Source organism: Ovis aries, chromosome X, assembly GCF_016772045.2.
Source record: "Ovis aries strain OAR_USU_Benz2616 breed Rambouillet chromosome X, ARS-UI_Ramb_v3.0, whole genome shotgun sequence".
Classification (NCBI taxonomy): Eukaryota; Metazoa; Chordata; class Mammalia; order Artiodactyla; family Bovidae; genus Ovis; species Ovis aries.
The window spans coordinates 43,507,652-43,530,722 of record NC_056080.1 but is presented as its reverse complement, the minus strand read 5'-3'; the positions used below and the strand labels follow the sequence as shown (position 1 = coordinate 43,530,722).

General features: G+C 40.1%; 1 protein-coding gene across 3 annotated transcripts in view; it reads left to right on the top strand.

Moving 5' to 3' along the window:
• Window positions 1-526: 526 nt before the first annotated feature.
• Window positions 527-23,071, top strand: part of EFHC2 (EF-hand domain containing 2) — a 238,237-nt gene continuing 215,692 nt past the window's right edge. For all 3 annotated transcript variants that reach the window (XM_060407404.1, XM_027963069.3, XM_060407403.1), the window contains exon 1: window positions 527-676. In XM_060407404.1, coding sequence (XP_060263387.1) covers window positions 635-676 — 42 coding nt within the window. In that variant the 5' untranslated portion in view covers window positions 527-634. The remainder of the gene's footprint in view (window positions 677-23,071) is intronic.

Below are 23,071 nucleotides of genomic sequence, written 5' to 3'. Positions count from 1 at the left end.
GAACTGAGGATGGTGGTTACCGCTGAATGGATTTTCTCGGTGGTCGTGGTGGGAGGGGGGTGGGAGACACTTGGGGTTTGTGTGGCTTGGGATTCATCTGGAACGTTTTAATTACAAAGTAAAAGCTGATGTAAATGTAACGTGTACTGGTGTTACATTTCTGTGAGCACACGGGTGTCATTTTATTTTCTGCACTCTTCTGTATGAACTCAATTTAATAACCAAATGGCGAGAAACAGAAACGTGCAAGAAACAGAGGAGCTTCAGTGCAGGAAGGGCTTTGAGCCCTATCAAAGGGTTAAAACAGCAAGCGGCGGGGGCGGGGAATGGTGCGGTAGACAGCCTTTGTGTGTGCACAAGGCGTGTGGAGAGAAAAGCCTCGGGGGAGACCGGTCCCCGGCTGAGTGGGTCGGGTGGGCGGGGGGAGGCGCCCGCGCGGAGCTTCCGCCTAGCCCCGCCCCGGCCCCGCCCCGAGCCCCCGGCCCGCGGAAGCCCCTCCTCCTTCCGTGACACCGCCTCCGTCTCTAGGTAACGTGGAGTGGGGGGAGGCAGGGGCTCAAACAAAGCGGCCGAAAGGTGGCCGCTGCCTGCTGGCCTCTTTTCTCGGACCCTTGACCCTCGGACGCTCGAAACCATGGCCCTGCCTCTGCTGCCCGGCAACAGCTTCAACCATAATGTGAGTAGAGAGGGCACCCGAGGTCAGAAGTCCCAGCCAAGTTTGGGGTCCAGGTGTGACCACTACCCCGGCCTCCTAACGCTGCTTCGCCTTCTGTGGATTGGGCGCAGCTTGGGTCTAACTTTGTGGGCTCTTGGACTACCTCCCCTTCCCCCTCTGTCCAGCTGCATCTAGATGCTTTCCCTACATTAGATACAGACGTAGAGTCCTTATAGATGCTAAGACCCTCGAAGGTAGGATTGATGATAGTCACCGATGAGCGTTGAAGGTGTGCTAGGGGCTGTGCTTTAATCACCTTACACGGCATTAGATGCTCCCAACAGCCCTTTTATCAGCTATTTTTAATTCCTATTTTACAGTTGAGGAAACTGAGGCACAGAGCGATGAGTCAGTCACTCACTGGCCAGAGCTACACAGTCTCAGTGGTGAAGCTGGGTTTCCTCCAGGCAACCGGCCTCCACAGCCCAGGAACCTAATCACTCTCCTTAATACCCTTTGTGAAAGAGTTTGTTATTAAAGTGAAGAAACCTGGCACTCTCAAGGCTGGTAGGGGGTGGATAAGGGTTCCACTGGCCTATAAAGTTTGATCCTAAACATTATAGAGAGCAGGATCCAAACTTGTAGTTCTTTCTTCGTTTAGGATTGGGAATGGTTCATTTCAAAACAAGATGAAAGTACCAAACAACACAACATTAAAAACCCTGAGCACGCAATAACTTTTGCCAGCAAATACCATCTTCTTTAATCCAGAACAGAAAAATGATTCAGGTTTTTGTTTGCACTGGTCCCTACTCGTTACTTGGGTTTTCCAGATGTATCTGTAAGAAGGGAAATTGATGGAACCACTCAAGGTATTTGTGTAAACCTCTGGTAAGTTTAGAAAACAGGCTGCAGATTGAAGCATTTGACTTTATGGATGCTGAACAGTGTCTGTATCCAAGTTGTTGGCCCTACGGTACCAGTTTTCTTGTAGCTTCAGGCCAGTGCATTCTGACCCCTGCAGGTTGGCTGGTCAGTTCAGCTTGTTTCTTGACCACTGGTTTGTGCTTTCTTGGCTGATGGATAGAGGCTGGCCTTCCATCCTAATGTTGCCCTTTGGTAAGATTATTGTTGTTTAGTTGTGTCCAATTCTTTGTGACTCCATGGACTGTAGCCCGCCAGACTCCTCTGTCCTTAGGATTTCCCAGGGAAGAATACTGGAGTGGGTTGCCATTTCCTACTTCAGGGGATCTTTCTGACCCAGGGGTCCCACCCACGTCTCTTGTGTCTCCTGCATTGGCAGGTGGATTCTTTACCACTGAGCCACCTGGGAAGCCTGTGGTAAGATTAAGCTAGTCACAAATTAAGTAAAACTCCTGAAAGACAGGGCATGAAAAAGGATTCCAGAAATAAAGAAGCATGCTGTGTAAAAGTAATTCTAATCAAAATTGAATGTAGAGCCCACAGCTTTGGACATAGCAACACTTCAGATCCTCAGCTCTCACATACAGTGATTAAGAGTGGGAAGAACAGTGGTTGGATGAGATATTTTAAAATCTGCAAGGCTGTACTGAGTGTACTTTTGCTTTTTTAAAGTTTTTTTTTATTGTGAAGTATAACACATGTACAGAAAAATGCACTATGAATGCTTATAGAATGGATATCAAGAAGGAAAATATTACCAGGACTCCCAAAACATCAACCTTGACTAGGGTTGCCAGATTTAGCAAGTAAAAATACATGTCCCAAATAGTGCATGGGATCTACTTATATTAAAAGATTCTCTGTTGTTTACCTGAAATTCATATTTAACTGAGCAGCTTGTATTTTACATGGCAACCCTGCCTATGACCCTTTCTGGTCATTACACCTTTTCTATTCTCCGAAGACAACTATTCTCCTGGCTGCTATCACTGTAGTTCATTTTGGCTTGCTTTTGAAATTTGTGTCAGTGGAAATGTCTGGTTTTTATTCTTTTGTGGCTGGCTTTTTTTTTTTTTTTTAAGCTCAGCATTATGTTTGTGAGATTTGTTCATGTGTCTGTCTATAGAGATAGTTTGTATGTTTTCACTGCTCTAGAATATTCTACTGTATGGGTGTTGAAAGTGAAAGTGTTAGTCCCTCAGTCGTGTCCAACTCTTTGCAACCCCAAGGACTGTAACCGGCCAGGCTCTTCTGTCTATGGGATTTCCCAGGCAAGAATACTGGAGTGGGTAGCTATTCCCTTCTCCAGGGGATCTTCCTAACCCAGGAATTGAACCCAGGTCTCCTGCATTGCTGCAAGATTCTTAACCATCTGAGTCACCAGGGAAGCCCTGTATATATACAGGAAGATACTGTATGGGTATGGCATCATTTATATACACAGTTTACTCTTGACAGAGATTAGGTTTGTTTGGGGTTGTTAAAAATAGTTTGCTGTGACTGTTGTTCATGTCTCTGAGTACAATTGCCAGATCAAATGGTATTCTTTTTTTAAAAATCAAGTTCTTTTTTTAAATATAATTTTAAAATTTCTCACACGGCATTCTTGGGTTCACCTTTGATAGATGCTGTCATGGTGCTTCAGTTCAGTTCAGTCACTCAGTCGTGTCCAGCACTTTGTGACCCCCTGGACTGCAGCACGCCAGGCTTCCCTGTCCATTGCCAACTCCTGGAGCCTACTGAAACTCATGTCCATTGAGTCGGTGATGCCATCCAACCATCTCATCCTCTGTCATTCCCTTCTCCTGCCTTCAGTCTTTCCCAGCATCAGGGTCTTTTCAAATGAGTCAGTTCTTCGCATCAGGTGGCCAAAGTATTGGAGTTTCAGCTTCAGCATGAGCCCTTCCAGTGAATATTCAGGACTGATTTCTTTTAGGATGGACTGGTCATAGTGCTTATATAAATTTAAATTCCCACCAGCATTTTATTTTCCTGTTGGATCACAACAAAGTTTGGAAAATTCTTTAAGTGATGGGAATACCAGATCACCTTACCTGCCTCCTGAGAAACCTGTCAAGAAGCAACAATTAGAACCAGACATGGAACAACAAACTGGTTCCAGATTGGGAAAGGAGTATGTCAAGGCTGTGTATTGTCACCCTGATTATTTAATATATATGCAGAACACATCATGTGAAATGCTGGATTGGATGAAGCACAAGCTGGAATCAAGATTGCTGGGAGAAATATCAATAACCTCAGCTACGCAGATGACACCACCCTTATGGCAGAATGCAAAGAAGAATGAAAAAGCCTCTTGATGAAAGTGAAAGAAGAGAATGAAAAAGCTGGCTTAAAACTCAACATGCAGAAAACGAAGATCATGGCATCTGGTCCCATCACTTCATGGCAAATAGGGAAACAGTGGAAACAGTGACATTTATTTTCTTGGACTCCAAAATCACTGCAGATGGTGACTGCAGCCATGAAATTAAGAGACGCTTGCTCCTCGGAAGAAAAGCTATGACCAACCTAGACAGCATATTAAAAAGCAGAGGCATTCCTTTGCCAACAAAGGTCCGTCTAGTCAAAGCTATGGTTTTTCCAGTAGTCGTGTTTGGATGTGAGAGTTGAACCATAAAGAAAGCTGAGCACCAAAGAATTGATGCTTTTGAACTGCGGTGCTGGAGAAGACTCTTAAAAGTCCCTTGGACTACAAAGAGATCAAACCAGTCAATCCTAAAGGAAATCAGTCCTGAATATTCATTGGAAGGACTGATGCTAAAGCCAAAGCTCCAATACTTTGGCCACCTGATACAAAGAGCTGACTCATTTGAAAAGACCCTGATGCTGAGAAGGATTGAAGGCAGGAGGAGAAGGGGACGACAGAGGATGAGATGGTTGGATGGCATCACCGACTCGATGGACATGAGTTTGAGCAAGCTCTGGGAGTTGGTGATGGGCAGGGAAGCCTGGTGTGCTGCAGTCCATGGGGTCACAAAGAGTTGGACACAGTTGAGCTACTGGACTGAACCATATTCTAACACTCAATTCTGTTAGTCTTTTGAATTTAATTATTATTTATTTGTTTTTAAGGTAATTTTATTTGTTTATTGGCTGTGCTGGGTCTTCATGTTTTTGTTGCACATGGGCTTTTCTGTAGTTGCAGTGAGTGGGGGCTATTCTTCAGTTGTAGTGCGCAGGCTTCTCATTGTGGTGGCTTCTCTTGCTGCGGAGCATGGGCTCTAGCATGTGTGGGCTTCGGTAGTTGCAGCTCCCAGGCTCTGGAGCATGGGCTTAGTTGCCAGGCAGTATGTGGGATCTTCCTGGACCAGGGGTGGAATCGCTGGATGGGTAAGGCAGATTCTTACCCATCAGGGAAGCCCTAAATTTTAGTTATTTTGATCAGTGGGTGTAGTGCAGCTCTGTAATTTTAATCTGTGGTTCTCCAATTCCTAGTGAAATTGAGCACATTTCCCACATTTTTTGGTCATTTGGATAGTTTCTTTTGTGTGGTGCCTATTTGTCTTTTGTCTAATTTCTATTGGGCTGCCTGTCTTTTTCTTAGTAATCTGTAGGAGTTCTGTATAGATTTTGAATATGACTCCTTTGTATGTGTTGTAAATATCTTTCAGTCTGTGGTTGGCCTTTTTACTCTCTTAATGGTGTTTTTGATGAAGAATTTGTCCTCAATTAAATTAGTACTTTTTGTTTCCTATTTAAGAAATAGCTCCTTACACGAAGTTCATGATGATATTTGCCTGTGTTATCTTCTGGAAATTTGATTGTTTTTACCTTTCACGTTTAGATCTATAATCTAACTGAATATATTTGTAGGTGTGTGTGTGAAAAGAGGTAGGGGTCAGGTTGTATTTTTTCCCCATGTAGCTATACAGTTAACCCAGAACCATTTGTTAAAGAACAAAATTATGAGTAAATTTTAAAGAGCTTATTGACTTTATTCAGTGATTCATGAATCAGGCAGATGGAAAGGAGCTCTAAAGAGCTATACAAGGCAAGAGATTTTGGAAAGTTTTACTAGGCAAAAAATTGGATTGGTTATTGTAAGGTTACTTTCCTTATAGGGAATGGCAGGGGTTTATCAGGCAGATTACCTAACTAATGCAGATCAGGAGATTCATGGTTGACTGGTTTAAGATTCTATTTCTGGGAGAGCTGAAACTGTAACGTTGAATTTCAGTTTGGTGACATAGGGCTTAGCGTAAGCAACTCCATTTGGGTCCTGTTGTTTTTAACACATTTTTGGAAATGGCCAACTTTTTTCCAGTTCTCTGTAGAGCTATATTTGTCATAAATCAAGTATCCAAAATATGTATGGGTCTGCTTTTAGACTTGTGAATGTATTTTTAAAAAGTATTTATTTACTTTATGCTTTAGACAAATAGGAGTATGTGTGTGTGTGTCTGTGTGTGTGTGTGTGTGTGTGCGTGAACTAGGGAGTGATAGTATACTTACTGGATATCTTAGGCTGTCCTTCTACAAATCAGTATTTATATATTGAGTATCCTAGTATGTGCCCAAAGCAGGTGGCTACATTAAGAAATTGTTACACTAGCCTTGGCACTAAATGTGCTATGTTGCCAAAAAATTAATATTTTTTAAAACTTGCACTTAGTTAAAAGGTTGGATGCTGTCTGGCACAGATTGGTCACAGAGTCCTAAAGCCAAATCTGGCCTTTTTTAATCCCTGCTTCCTTCCTGCTTGTTACAGAGCTCTGCTTGCTGAATTAAATTATTGAGAGAAAAACCTTGGCCTCCTGGAGATAGCATAATTATTGGCTGTTTGGGTTTAAAATTATAACACAAGCTAACTAACTTTTACTGCTTTTTCTTAGAAATTGAAAAAGGAACATACTCCCCATCTTAATTAGTTGCTGGTAGTCAGTCATGAGCAATAGATTGATTTCTGTCCACAGCCAAGTGATGTGTAACCTCTCCTCTCATCTCTGAAGGACAAGAAGTATTGTGCTTTCTAAGATATAGGCATTTATATCACTGATGATGTTCACATTATTATAATGTGAATTAATTGCAAACCTAGGGGAAAGATCACAATTTCCGACACAAAATATCCTTTTTTTCCCCCAAGAATTTACATGCTGGATTTGTATTAAGCTAAGAGAGTCTCAGGCATATTGTCAAAAATGATAGGCTATTCAAGTTAAAAGGGACAGTTCCAGCCAGAGCTGAAAATCCCTTCTTCTGCATTTTAGACAGATGGTTGTGTAGCTGATCCTGAATGCCTCTAATGAATAATGAGGAGCACACTTTCTGTTTTTCATGAAGATACCTCGCCACCATCTTAGGAGAGTTTGTTGTAAATAGTCCATCCTCTATAAATGTTGTAAACAGTTCATCCTCTAATTTATAATGAAGCAACTGTTTCCTTAATAAGAAAAAGAAATTATTTGACTTTACAACAATAAAATAAAACAAATTTAGAATTTGTCTCTCATAGAAATACCTTGAATATTCTTATCTAGACTAATGCATGCCTCCATATTAACATAGGAAAAATCATTCTCTGGGAAATTGACCAGCAATTTAAATGATAAACAGCTGAGAGAGAAAAACTGTGAGTAATACATAGTATACATATTGATTTCATCATGTGGTGTTAGCTAAGTCAATTTAAATTTATCTCAGTGACAAAATCATAAAACAATTACTTTATTCACAAGGTAGAGGGTTTTCCAGCCTAAAATTCTGCCTACAGATTCCTGACTATGTTCTTAGTGGTCAATTCCATGGTCTTAAAATAACCTGCATCAGGTCCAAACCTCTTAACTTGACACCCCGGGGCATTAGAGTCTGTCACTCATTTTGTGAGATCAGTGTAATGAATCATGACCAGGATTTAGAGAAAAAAGAAAAAGAAAAAAAATAGCGTAGAATAGAATTTTAAAAAATCAGTTTATTATGCTTGGGAAGAGTAAGTATTATTTCATGAACCTTTGTGTCATATGTGTGTAAGTGAACTAGCTTGCACTAGAATCTATTTGTTATTGTGGCTGCAGTCAGTGTTTGAAAACCACTCTCATTAGAGCCATCTTCACCAGTTTCTTGCCTCTGTTTAAATTCTCATCTTCAACATCCTTCAAGGCCAAATCTAGTCTCTCGCCATTCAGGAAGTCTCAAGTGATCCTAGTCAGTCTTTCTTAAGTGTTTTTCTTTTGTTTGTTTGTTTTTCATGAAGGTGAAACTCATGTAATATAAAATGACCATTAACCATCATTTCAAAATGTAGAATTCAGTGGCATTTAGTACATCCAGTGTTTTGTGACTGTCATCTCTATCTAACTAGCTCCAAGACATTTTCATCCCCTCACAATTTTTTACCCCAGGAGAACTTTTGAAATGATTTTCAGGTCTTGGGGGAACTCCTGCATAAAAATGATTTCTATAGCCCATGGTATGTTAGCAAGATCCATGAGTTGTAGATATAGTGATCCAATAATAATTCTCTTTTGAGTAAAGAATAATGGTTTTCTGTGGATTTGTTGATTTTGGCCAAGTAATTCACCTACTCTGTGTGATTTGTGTGATTTTCTTTTCTCACAAAGGATCTCAACTCTAATGGGAGTGCCCTAGGGGAAACATCAGGGCTTTTTTTTTTTTTCTTACTGTAAAATTTCCTACTTGATTTTCTCCCCTTTTTTCCTTACCCAAGTAGACCTAAAAATCCTCTCACGTTTTCTACTATAGAGGGTTGCTAGTAAGGTGTGAAATGTGCTATGAGCAAGAAGTTTTCTCTCTCATTTAAAACTGAAAAAAAGGACTTTCAGCCAGGTTTTCTTGAGAAACAAACAGGTAGTTAAGCTTAGCTTACCTTTCTTTTCTTTTCATACTTTTAAAAAATTCATAAGGCAGCATGATACATTTCTGGTAAATAACTATTTTAATCCAAGGTGGGATTTACTTTTTCAAAAAAGTAGGCTTAGTTGGTTTCAGTTCAGTTCAGTTCAGTCGCTCAGTCGTGTCCAACTCTTTGCGACCCCATGAATCGCAGCCCGCCAGGCCTCCCTGTCCATCACCAACTCCCGGAGTTCCCTCAGACCATAGTTGGTTTAATTTAAATAAAGGTTGTAAGTTCACTTTACTTAATGCTGTTTATAACATGAAAATATAGATAGTGTTAAATAAGCAAAACTCCTAAAATCATACTGACAAAGCAATATGAATAAAAATATAGCCTGACTGCGATCCAAAAATCTGCAAGCAATAAATGCTGGAGAGGGTGTGGAGAAAAGGGGACCCTCCTGCACTGTTGGTGGGAATGCAAACTAGTACAGCCACTATGGAGAACAGTGTGGAGATTCCTTAAAAAATTGCAAATAGAACTACCTTATGACCCAGCAATCCCACTTCTGGGCATACACACTGAGGAAACCAGAATTGAAAGAGACACATGTACCCCAATGTTCATCGCAGCACTGTTTATAATAGCCAGGACATGGAAACAACCTAGATGTCCATCAGCAGATGAATGGATAAGAAAGCTGTGGTACATATACACAATGGAGTATTACTCAGCCGTAAAAAAGAATTCATTTGAATCAGTTCTGATGAGATGGATGAAACTGGAGCCGATTATACAGAGTGAAGTAAGCCAGAAAGAAAAACACCAATACAGTATACTAACACATATATATGGAATTTAGGAAGATGGCAATGACGACCCTGTATGCAAGACAGGGAAAGAGACACAGCTGCGTATAACGGACTTTTGGACTCAGAGGGAGAGGGAGAGGGTGGGATGATTTGGGAGAATGACATTCTAACATGTATACTATCATGTAAGAATTGAATCGCCAGTCTATGTCTGACACAGGATGCAGCATGCTTGGGGCTGGTGCATGGGGATGACCCAGAGAGATGTTATGGGGAGGGAGGTGGGAGGGGGGTTCATGTTTGGGAACGCATGTAAGAATTAAAGATTTTAAAATTTAAAAACTAAAAAACTAAAAAAAAAAAATATAGCCTGAGACTTAATTTTATGTGAGACCTAAAAATTGTGTGTTTTTTTTAATGGCTAATATGATCAGACTCAAATATTAACAGTTATACAATCATTATAATCTTGATCTTATAGACCTTTGTATACATAAGAAAATAGTTTTTTTAAAAACCAAAAGAATGAAAATTAGATCTTCAGGGTGAAACCTAGGCTTGTATTTTGTCATATAGACATGAAATTCTGAGTCAAATTTGAGATAAGTACATACACATTTTGTTTTCAACTGAGATGAGATTTCTCACCTTTCTCTTGATACTTATTAAACAAGGAAAGCTTTGCTTGTATTTGTGAGAAGTTAAAAACTGCAGCACAATGCTCACTACTTTTGTATGGATGGCAGGATACTTGATTTTCACATAAATTTGGAACTGGTCATATGTGTGTGTTTAATTTTAAGAGAAATTGCTGAACTATCTTCCAAAGTGGCTGTACCATTTTGGATTCCCACCAGCAATGAATGAGAGTTCCCATTATTCCAAATTCTTGAGAGCATTTGGCATTGGCAGTGTTTTGGATTCTAGCCAGTCTCATAGGTGTGTAGCTCTTTTTTATTTTTAATATCATAAATTCATTTTATTTATTTTACAAAACATTTTTAAAATATAAATTTATTTTAATTAGAGGCTGATTACTTTACAATATTGTATTGGTTTTGCCATATGTTGACATGAATCTGCCATGGGTGTACATGTGTTCCCCATCCTGAACCCCCTAACACCTCCCTCCCCATCCCATCCCTCTGGATCATCCCAGTGCACCAGCCCCGAGCATCCTGTATCATGCATTGAACCTGGATTGGTGATTCATTTCACATATGATAATATACATGTTTCAATGCCATTCTCCCAAATCATCCCACCCTCGCCCTCTCCCAGAGTCCTAAAGACTGTTCTATACATCTGTGTCTCTTTTGCTGTCTTGCATACAGGGTTATCATTACTATCTTTCTAAATTCCATATTTATTATATTGTATTGGTATTTTTCTTTCTGGCTTACTTCACTCTGTATAATAGGTTCCAGTTTCATCCACCTCATTAGAACTGATTCAAATGTATTCTTTTTAATGGCTGAGTAATACTCCATTGTGTATATATACCACCGCTTTCTTATCCATTTGTCTGCTGATGGACATCTAGGTTGCTTCCATGTCCTGGCTATTGTAAACAGTGCTGCAGTGAACATTGGGGTACACGTGTCTCTTTCAATTCTGGTTTCCTTGGTGTGTATGCCCAGCAGTGGGATTGCTGGGTCATATGGCAGTTCTATTTCCAGTTTTTTTAAGGAATCTCCACACTGTTCTCCATAGTGGCTGTACTAGTTTGCATTCCCACCAACAGTGTAAGAGGGTTCCCTTTTCTCCACACCCTCTCCAGAATTTATTGCTTGTAGACTTTTGGATAGCTGCCATTCTGACTGGCGTGAAATGGTACCTCACTGTGGTTTTGATTTGCATTTCTCTGATAATGAGTGATGATGAGCATCTTTTCATGCATTTGTTAGCCATCTTTATGTCTTCTTTGGAGAAATGTCTGTTTAGTTCTTTGGCCCATTTTTTGATTGGGTCATTTATTTTTCTGGAATTGAGCTGCATGAGCTGCTTGTATATTTTTGAGATTAATTTTTTATCACTTGCTTCATTTGCTATTATTTTCTCCCATTCTGAAGGTGTCTTTTCACCTTGCTTATAGTTTCCTTTGTTGTGCAGAAGCTTTTAATTTTAATTGGGTCCCATTTGTTTATATTTGCTTTTGTTTCCAGTATTCTGGGAGGTGGATCATAGAGGATCCTGCTGTAATTTATGTTGGAGAGTGTTTTGCCTATGTTCTCCTCTAGGAGTTTTATAGTTTCTGATCTTACATTTAGATCTTTAATCCATTTTGAGTTTATTTTTGTGTATGGTGTTAGAAAGTGTTCTAGTTTCATTCTTTTACAAGCGGTTGACCAGTTTTCCCAGCACCACTTGTTAAAGAGATTGTCTTTGCTCCATTGTATATTCTTGCCTCCTTTGTGAAAGATAAGGTGTCCATAGGTGCATGGATTTATCTCTGGGCTTTCTATTTTGTTCCATTGATCTATATTTCTGTCTTTGTGCCAGTACCATACTGTCTTGATGACTGTGGCTTTGTAGTAGAGCCTGAAGTCAGGCAGGCTGATTCCTCCAGTTCCATTCTTCTTTCTCAAGATTGCTTTGGCTATTCAAGATATTTTGTATTTCCATACAAATTGTGAAATTATTTGTTCTAGCTGTGTGAAAAATACCATTGGAAGCTTGATAGGGATTGCATTGAATCCATAGATTACTTTGGGTAGTATACTCATTTTCAGTATATGGATTCTTCCAATCCATGAACATGGTATATTTCTCCATCTGTTAATGTCCTCTTCGATTTCTTTCACCAGTGTTTTACAGTTTTCTATATATAGGTCTTTTGTTTCTTTAGGTAGATATATTCCTATGTATTTTATTCTTTTTGTTGCAATGGTGAATGGAATTGTTTCCTTAATTTCTCTTTCTATTTTCTCAGTATTAGTGTATAGGAATGCAAGGGATTTCTGTGTGTTGATTTTATATCCTGCAACTTTACTATATTCATTGATGAGCTCTAGTAATTTTCTGGTGTAGTCTTTAGGGTTTTCTGTGTAGAGGATCGTGTCATCTGCAGACAGTGAGAGTTTTACTTCTTTTCCAATCTGGATTCCTTTTATTTCTGTTTCTGCTCTGATTGCTATGGCCAAAACTTCCAAAACTATGTTGAATAGTAGTGGTGAGAGTGGGTACCCTTGTCTTGTTCCTGACTTTAGGGGAAATGCTTTTAATTTTTCACCATTGAGGATAATGTTTGCTGTGGGTTTGTCAAATATAGCTTTTATTATGTTGAGGTATGTTCCTTCTATTCCTGCTTTCTGGAGGGTTGTTTTTTTTTATCATAAATGGATGTTGAATTTTGTCAGAAGCCTTCTCTGCACCTATTGAGATAATCATATGGTTTTTATTTTTCAATTTGTTAATGTGGTGTATTACATTGATTGATTAGCAGATATTGAAGAATCCTTGCATCCCTGGGACCAAAGCCCACTTGGTCATGATGTATGATCTTTTTAATGTGTTGTTGAATTCTGTTTGCTAGAATTTTGTTAAGGATTTTTGCATCTATGTTCATCAGTGATACTGGCTTGTAGTTTTCTTTTTTTGTGGCATCTTTGTCAGGTTTTGGTATTAGGGTGATGGTGGCCTCATAGAATGCGTTTGGCAGCTTACCTTCCTCTGCAATTTTCTGGAAGAGTTTGAGTAGGATAGATGTTAGCTCTTCTCTAAGTTTTTGGTAGAATTCAGCTGTGAAGCCGTCTGGTCCTGGGCTTTTGTTTGCTGGAAGATTTCTGACTACAGTTTCAATTTCCGTGCTTGTGATGGGTCTCTTAAGATTTTCTATTTCTTCCTGGTTCAGTTTTGGAAAGTTGTACTTTTCTAAGAATTTGTCCATTTCTTCCAAGTTGTACATTTTATTGGCATATAGTTGCTGATAGTAGTCTCTTATAATCCTTTGTATTTCTGTGTTGTCTGTTGTGATCTCTCCATTTTCATTTCTAATTTTATTGATTTGATTTTTCTCCCTTTGTTTCTTGATGAGTCTGGCTAATGGTTTGTCAATTTTATTTATCTTTCAAAGTACCAGCTTTTGGCTTTGTCGATCTTTGCTGTGGTCTCTTCTGTTTCTTTTGCATTTATTTGTGCCCTAATTTTTAAGATTTCTTTCCTTCTACTAACCCTGGGGTTCTTCATTTCTTCCTTTTCTAGTTGCTTTAGGTGTAGAGTTAGGTTATTTATTTGACTTTTTTCTTGTTTCTTGAGGTATGCCTGTATTGCTATGAACCTTCCCCTTAGCACAGCTTTTACAGTGTCCCATAGGTTTTGGGTTGTTGTGTTTTCATTTTCATTTCTTTCTGTGCGTATTTTGATTTCTTTTTTTTTTTTAATTTCTTCTGTGATTTGTTGGTTACTCAGCAGCGTGTTGTTCAGCCTCCATATGTCAGAATTTTTAATAGTTTTTCTCCTGTAATTGAGATCTAATCTTGCTGTATTGTGGTCAGAAAAGATGCTTGAAATGATTTCAATTTTTGAATTTACCAAGGCTAGATTTATGGCCCAGGATGTGATATATCCTGGAGACATTTCCATGTGCACTTGAGAAAAAGGTGAAATTCATTGTTTTGTGGTGAAATGTCCTATAGATATCAATTAGGTCTAACTGGTCTATTGTATCATTTAAAGTTTGTGTTTCCTTGTTAATTTTCTGTTTGGTTGATCTATCCATAGGTATGAGTGGGGTATTAACATCTCCCACTATTATTGTGTTATTGTTAATTCCCCCTTTCATACTTGTTAGCATTTGTCTTACATATTGTGGTGCTCCTATGTTGGGTGCATATATATTTATAATTGTTGTATCTTCTTCATGGATTGATCCTTTGATCATTATGTAGTGTCCTTCTTTGTCTCTTTTCACAGCCTTTGTTTTAAAGTCTATTTTATCTGATATGAGTATTGCTACTCCTGCTTTCTTTTGGTCTCTATTTGCATGGAATATCTTTTTCCACTCTTCACTTTCAGTCTGTATGTGTCCCTTGTTTTGACGTGGGTCTCTTGTAGACAGCATATATAGGGGTCTTGTTTTTGTATCCATTCAGCCAGTCTTTGTCTTTTGGTTGGGGCATTCAACCCATTTACACTTAAGGTAATTATTGATAAGTATGATCCCGTTGCCATTTACTGTTTTGGGCTCAAGTTTATACACCCTTTCTGTGTTTCCTGCCTAGAGAAGATCCTTTAGCATTTGTTGAAGAGCTGGTTTGGTGGTGCTGAATTCTCTCAGCTTTTGGTTGTGTGTAAAGCTTTTGATTTCTCCTTCATATTTGAATGAGATCCTTGCTGGGTACAGTAATCTGGGTTGTAGGTTTTTCTCTTTCATCACTTTAAGTATGTCTTGCCATTCCCTCCTGGCCTGAAGAGTTTCTATCGAAAGATCAGCTGTTATCCTTATGGGAATCCCCTTGTGTGTTATTTGTTGTTTTTCCCTTGCTGCTTTTAATATTTGTTCTTTGTGTTTGATCTTTGTTAATTTGATTAATATGTGTCTTGGGGTGTTTTGCCTTGGGTTTATCCTGTTTGGAACTCTCTGGGTTTCTTGGACTTTGGTGGCTATTTCCTTCCCCATTTTAGGGAAGTTTTCAACTATTATCTCCTCAAGTATTTTCTCATGGTCTTTCTTTTTATCTTCTTCTTCTGGGATTCTTATGATTTGAATGTTGGGGCGTTTAACATTGTCCCAGAGGTCTCTGGGATTGTCCTCATTTCTTCTAATTAATTTTCTTTTTTCCTCTCTGATTCATTTATTTCTACCATTCTATCGTCTACCTCAGGTATGCTATCTTCTGCCTCTGTTATTCTACTGTTGGTTCCCTCCAGAATGTTTTTGATCTCATTTATTGCATTATTTATTATATATTGACTCTTATTACTTCTAGGTCCTTGTTAAACCTTTCTTGCATCTTCTCAATCCTTGTCTCCAAGCTATTTATCTGTAACTACACTTTTTTTTTTTTTCAAGATTTTGGATCATTTTCACTATCATTATTTGGAATTTTTTTATCAGGTAGATTCCCTATCTCTTCCTCTTTTGTTTGGTTTGGTGGGCATTTATCCTGTTCCTTTACCTGCTGGGTATTTTTCTGCCTTTTCATCTTGTTTATATTGCTGTGTTTTGGGTGACCTTTCCGTATTCTGGCAGTTATGGAGTTCTATTTATCGTGGAGTTTCCTCAGTGTGGGTCGGGTTGGACAGGTGGCTTGTCAAGGTTTCCTGGTTAAGAAAGCTTATGTCAGTGTTCTGGTGAGTGGAGCTGGATTTCTTCTCTCTGGAGTGCAATGAAGTGTCCAGTATGAGTTTTGAGATGTCAGTGGGTTTGGTGTGACTTTGGGCAGCCTGTATATTGAAGCTCAGGGATATGTTCCTGTGTTGCTGGAGAATTTGCATGGTATGTCTTGCTCTGGAACTTGTTGGCCCTTGTTGGCTCCTTGGGTGGAGCTTGGTTTCAGTGTAGGTATGGAGGCGTTTGATGAGCTCCTATCGATTAATATTCCCTGGAGTCAGGAGTTCTCAGGTGTTCTCAGCATTTGGACTTAAGCCTCCTGCTTCTGTTTTTCAGTCTTATTCTTACAGTAGCCTCAAGACTTCTCCATCTGTCATTTCCAAGGCAGTTCCCTCTGTTTGTTTTAGCTTCTTTTGTTTGCTGGTCTCTTCAGTGTCTAATTTCCACCCTGACACAAGGGGGCGGTGGTGGACACATTTTTAGGCTCACTTGTTCAGTCGTGCAGTGGGGAGGGAGGAATGCTGCAAACAAATAACACTGGGGTGTGCTCCCAGTCTCTCAGCCACACTGGGTTTGCCCCTGCTCAAGGGTGTGTGCTTTCCCTGTCTACACTGCTTAGGCTCTAGGTTGCTCTGCCGGGAACTGTCTGAGGCCAGCCCTGGGTTGTATGCACTTCCCAGGACTAAGCTGCTCAGGTTCAAGTACTCGGGTACTCCACAAAGGCGCACACTCAGTTGGGCCTGCATTTTGTGTCCTTCCCAGGTCCGAGCAGCTTGGGTGACCAGGTGTTTGGCGAGCGTAGTTGCTGTGACTTATCGCCTCCCCCGTCCCAGCCACTCAGTTTTCTGGGTGTACAACCAGCACACCTTCTCAGGTGAATGTTGACCATCCAGAATCCCAAGAAGTCTTGGTTAGCAACAAAACCTGCTTGCAGTTTGTTATAGGATGCCTCTCTGGGGCCGTGATTGCCCCCTTCTGGCTTTGGCTGCCCTCGCCTGCCTGTCTCCAGCGGGGTATGGGCCAGTCCGCAGCCAGCTAGCTCTGCTCAGTCCTTTGTTCTGTGAGCGGGTCTGGAGATGTCTAGGGTTAGGGCTTTTTGCTGGATAGCTATCCCACAGTCCGGTTTGCTATTTCAAGTTAGTTTCCTCAGATTGCCCATGGGGCATTCAGGCCTGGTCCTTACTCTAAGCAATGCAGCCTGTGCCTCCCTGCCCAGCCCCCGCTTGCTAGTGGTTGATTCAAGTGTCTGCACTGCTTCTCCACTGGGAGTTACCATCGTTGGGCATGTAATCTGTGGGTTTTAATTATTTATTTTTCCTCCTAGTTATATTGCCCTCTGAGGTCCAAGGCTCGCCACAGACTTGGCAGTGAGAGTGTTTCCTGGTGTTTGGAAACATCTCTTTTTAAAGACCCCCTTCCCAGGATGGATCTCTGTCCCTACCTCTTTTGTCTTTATTTTTATCTTTTATATTTTTCCTACCTCCTTTTGAAGACAGTGGGCTGCTTTTCTGGGTGCCCGATGTCCTCTGCCAGCATTCAGAATTTGTTTTGTGGAATTTACTCAGTGTTCAAATGTTCTTTTGATGAATCTGTGGGGGAGAAAGTTTCCTCCCTGTCCTATTCCTCTGCCATCTTAGGACCACCCTCCTCAGGTGTGTAGTTCTTGATTTAAACTTTTATTTCCTCAGTGGCTTAAGAATGATATTGAATGTCTTTTCATGTCCTTATTTGCCATCTGTATATCTTCTTTGGTGTAATGTCTGTTCATGTCTTTTGCCCATCTTTAATTGGGTCTTTTCCTTTCTGTTGAGTTTTGAGAGTTCTTTATATATTCCAGATACAAGTCGATCGTTGGATCAGTTCAGTTCAGTCACTCAGTCATGTCTGACTCTTTGCGACCCCGTGAATTGCAGCACCCCAGGCCTCCCTGTTCATCACCAACTCCCGGAGTTCACTCAAACTCATGTCCATCAAGTCAGTGATGCCATCCAGCCATCTCATCCTCTATCGTCCCCTTCTCCTCCTGCCCCCAATCCCTCCCAGCATCAGAGTCTTTTCCAGTGAGTCAGCTCTTCACACGAGGTGGCCAAAGTATTGGAGTTTCAGCTTTAGCATCATTCCTTCCAAAGAACACCCAGGACTGATCTCCTTTAGAATGGACTGGTTGGATCTCCTTGCAGTCCAAGGGACTCTCAAGAGTCTTCTCCAACACCACAGTTCAAAAGCATCAATTCTTTGGTGCTCAGCTTTCTTCACAGTCCAACTCTCACATCCATACATGACCACTGGAAAACCATAGCCTTGACTAGATGGACCTTTGTTGGCAAAGTAATCTCTCTGCTTTTCAATATGCTATCTAGGTTGGTCATAAGTTTCCTTCTGGAGTAAGTGTCTTTTAATTTCATGGCTGCAGTCACCATCTGCAGTGAGTTTGGAGCCCCAAAAATAAAGTCTGACACTGTTTCCACTGTTTCCTCATCTATTTCCCATGAATTGATGGGACCAGATGCCATGATTTTCGTTTCCTGAATGTTGAGCTTTAAGCGAACTTTTTCACTCTCCTCTTTCACTTTCATCAAGAGGCTTTTTAGTTCCTCTTCACTTTCTGCCATAAGGGTGGTGTCATCTACATATCTGAGGTTATTGATATTTCTCCAGGCAATCTTGATTCCAGCTTGTGTTTCTTCCAGTCCAGCATTTCTCATGATGTACTCTGCATATAAGTTAAATAAGCAGGGTGACAATATACAGCCTTGACGTACTCCTTTTCCTATTTGGAACCAGTCTGTTGTTCATGTCTCGTTCTAGCTGTTGCTTCCTGACCTGCATATAGGTTTCTCAAGAGGCAGGTCAGGTAGTCTGGTATTCCCATCTCTTTCAGAATTTTCCAGTTTATTGTGATCCACACAGTCAAAGGCTTTGGCATCGTCGATAAAGCAGAAATAGATGTTTTTCTGGAACTCTCTTGCTTTTTCCATGATCCATCAGATGTTGGCAATTTGATCTCTGGTTCCTCTGCCTTTTCTAAAACCAGCTTGAACATCAGGAAGTTCATGGTTCACGTATTGCTGAAGCCTGGCTTGGAGAATTTTGAGTATTCCTTTACTAGTGTGTGAGATGAGTGCAATTATGTGGCAGTTTGAGCATTCTTTGGCATTGCCTTTCTTTGGGATTGGAATGAAAACTGACCTTTTCCAGTCCTGTGGCCACTGCTGAGTTTTCCAAATTTGCTGGCATATTGAGTACAGCACTTTCACAGCATCATCTTTCAGGATTTGAAATAGCTCCACTGAAATTCCATCACCTCCACTAGCTTTGTTCGTAGTGATGCTTTCTAAGGTCCACTTGACTTCACATTCCAGGATGTCTGGCTCTAGGTGAATGATCACACCATCGTGATTATCTTGGTCGTGAAGATCTTTTTTGTACAGTTCTTCTGTGTATGTTGTTACATCTTCTTAATATCTTCTGCTTCTGTTAGGTCCATACCATTTCTGTCCTTTATCGAGCCCATCTTTGCATGAAATGTTCCCTTGGTATCTCTAATTTTCTTGAAGAGATCTCTAGTCTTTCCCATTCTGTTCTTTTCCTCTATTTCTTTGCATTGATCACTCAGCAAGGAGAGATAAGAAAGCCTTCCTCAGCAATCAATCCAAAGAAATAGAGGTAAACAACAGCATGGCAAAGACTAGAGATCTCTTCAAGAAGATTAGAGATACCAAGGGAACATTTCATGAAAAGATTGTTGGATATGGGGTTTATAAATATTTTCTTCCAGTCTGTGGCTTGAATTTTCATTCTCTTAAAACAAGTCTAGAAAATATGTATACATTTTTAAAGATAAAATACCACATGAATTCACACTGATATTTGAAATGCTAATTAAGGATTACAGAAATTTTGTTTAACTTCTTTGATTCTTTACTTACATTGAAAATCTGATTCATAAAGACATTAGCATAATTACTTGCTTTTGTGCATGCACGTGCATCTGCCTGGTTGTTTCTGACTCTTTGCGACCCCATGGACTGTAGCCCACCAGGCTCCTCTGTCCATGGTGTTTTCCAGCCAAGAATACTGGAGTGGGTTGCCACTTCCTACTTCAGGGGATCTTCCTGACCCAGGGATTGAACCCATATCTCCTGCATTGCAGGCAGAGTCTTTACCACTGAACTATCTGGGAAGCCCAATTATTTGCTTTATCCTACCATAAATAATAGGCTTCCCTGGTGGCTCAGACAGTAAGGAATCTGCCCACGATTCAGGAGACCCAGCATCATTAGTCATTCAGTTCAGTTCAGTTCAGTTGCTCAGTCATGTCTGACTCTTTGTGACCTCATGAATCACAGCACGCCAGGCCTCCCTGTCCATCACCAACTCCTGGAGTTCACCCAAACTCATGTACATCGAGTTGGTGATGCCATCCAGCTATCTCATCCTCTGTTGTCCCCTTCTTCTCCTGCCCCCAATCCCTCCCAGCATCAGGGTCTTTTCCAATGAGTCAGCTCTTCACATAAGGTGGCCAAAGTATGGGAGTTTCAACCTCAGCATCAGTCCTTCCAATGAACATCTAGGAATAGTCATTAGAGAAGTGTAAATTAAAACCACAATGAGATATTGCTTCATACCCACAAGCATAGTTATAAGAAAAAAAAGATAGTACCAAGTGTTGATGAAGATATGTAGTAATTAAAACCTTCTTATACAGAAGAGTCTGCAGTTGCACAGAAGTTTAAACATGGAGTTACTATATGACACAACACCCCTAGTTATATACCCCAAAGAAAAAGAATTTATTCACAAAAAAATGTGTACATGAATGTTCATAATGGCGTTATTCATAGTAGACAAAAAGTAGAAGCAATCCCAATGTCTGTCAACTGGTAAATGGGTAAACAAAATGTGGTACATTAATACAATAGAATATTATTTAGCCATAAAAAGGAATGAAATACTGATACATGCCACAACATAGATGAACCTCAAAAGTATTATACCACATATTATATGTAAAAGACTACATATTATATGATCTCATTTATGTGAAATGTACAGAATAGGCAAATCTATAGTAACAAAAAGATGAGTAGTTGCCTAGACGTATGTGTGGATGAAGGGAGGAAGCGGAGAGTGACTGCTAATGGGTATGGGTTTTTTTTTTTATGATGAAATTATTCAGATTATGATAAAGATTACACAATTTTGTAATTATAGTGAACTCCATTGAATTGTATATTTTAAGTGGGTAAACTTTACAATAGACACTTATTTTGCTTCCATAGCTTAGCTATTGTAAATAATTCTGCTATGAACATCAAAAAAGTGAAAAGTGAAAATGTTAGTTGCTCAGTTGTGTCTGACTCTTTGTGACCCCATGGACTGTAGCAGCCAGGCTCCTCTGTCCATGGAATTTTCCACGTAAGAATACTGGAATGGGTAGCTATTCCCTTTTCCAGGGTATTTTCCCGACCCAGGGATTGAACCTGGGTCTCCTGCACTGCAGGCAGATTCTTTACCATCTGAGCCACTGAACATTAGGGTGCAGGAAATCTCTTTGAATAAGTGTTTACATCTTCTTTGGATATATACCCAGATAAGGAATTAATGTCCAAAATATATAAAGAGCTTATATAACTCAATGTATATTAAAAAAAACAAACTCAAATAGTCTGATTCAAAAATGGGCAGAAGCACCTCAGTAGACATTTTTTCCAAAGAAGACACACAGATGGTCAATAGGCACATGAAGAATATACTCAAAATTGCTAATCATCAGGGAAATGCACATCAAAACCACAATGAGATATCACTTCACATCTGCCGGAATGGCTATCATCAAAAAGACCACAAACAACAAATGTTGGCAAGGATGTAGAGAAAAGGAAACCCTTGTACACTGCTGGTGGGAATGTAAATTGGTTCAGCCACTATGGAAAACAGTATATGGAGGTTCCTCAAAAATGCTAAAAATAGAACTACTATATGACATATAAATTATACCTCAATGAAACTGTTAAAAAAAAAAAAACAGCCAAAGAAAGGAGTTGGTGGGGGTATATTGCTGAACAGTCAAACGATATATGTTTACTGTGCCGGATCACAGGATTGTTTTGATTTAGTTTTCAGTTACTCGTTCCTGTTAACTTTTGAAATGTCCTTGAAATCACATGATTTCAGACTGAGCCACTTTGTTTGAGAGCATTTTTTTTTTTTTTTGCCATGCTGCATGGGTTGTGGGATCCCTATTCCCTGACCAGGGATTGAACCTGGGGCATGGCAGTGAAAGCACCTAATCCTAACCACTGGATCACTAGGGAGCTCCAGATTGGGCTACTTCTTGTGACTGCTGTTTATACTTTGGAAATGATGTAAAACTCTTATTGCTATTCCTAAATATTAACTTGCATTTCAGAAAGCAAAGTCTCTTTGCCTATTCAGGTATTTTGGTCATTTTTGTATTCTGTACTGAACTTTATAGTGACTTAATCTAAATTATCTCATATGGTAAGAAGTCTAGAGGTGTGGCAGTTTTAGGTTTAGACAGTGGATGATGAATGTCATAAATGGCTCAGATTCTTTTTCTCTCTCCATTTTGCTGTCTTCAGAATGTTGGGTTTTCTTTCTTAGGCTTGTAACTTCATGGTTGCAATATGGTTGCCTCAGTTCCAGACATCACAACTTCCTATAACCATGTTCAAGAGAAACAGGAAGGAGGGATGGGGTAAGGCTCTTATATCAGAAAACAGTGTGTTTCCGGGCTGCCAGTAGGTTTCTGCCTTGCATCTTATTGTCTAAACTTCAGTCACTTGGCTAGCCTTTGCTACAAGGAATATTGGGAGCTTGGTTTTTCACCGTCTATTTTTGGAGCTGGGAAAGAGAAAAGGGAACAAACAATGGCTGTTGGGAGCCAGGAAATTTTGTTTGCCACACCAGCCACAGACTCAGTACCTGTGAGTCTAAATGCTCTTCTCAGCCTTAGCATCCCTTTCTTTAAACTTTTTAGTTTTTAAATTATACAGGTAACACGAGTGTATTGGGGCTTCCCAGCTGGCTTCCCAGTGGTAAAGAATCCCCCTGACAATGCAGGAGACCCAGCCAGGTTTGATCCCTGGGTTGGGAAGATCTCCTGGAGCAGGAAATGGCAACTCACTCCAGTATTCTTGCCTGGGAAATCCCATGGACAGAGGGGCCTGGCGGGCTACCGTCCCAGGGGGTTGAGAAAGTGTCGTACATGACTTAGTAACTAAACAACAGCATGAATATTATTAATATCATTGTAAACATTCAAACAATACCATCTTTTCTTAACAATGTTCTTTTTCATAATGAAAAACAAACCTAACACTCCAGTTAAACCGGTGAGCTTACTATCTATCTTTTGAATATATTTTGGACTTTTCCACTCAACTATTGGTTTACTTGCCCCCTTCCCCAATGGCATTCTCATACCTTTCCTCCTTTCCATCCAGATGCTAGCCTTCCCTTGAAACTTGGCTCTTATCCCCCCTCATTAAAACCTTCCCTGATCATCTCAGCAGAAGCCGTCTCTCTGGCTCCATAACTGTGAACACTCATATTGTCCAGAC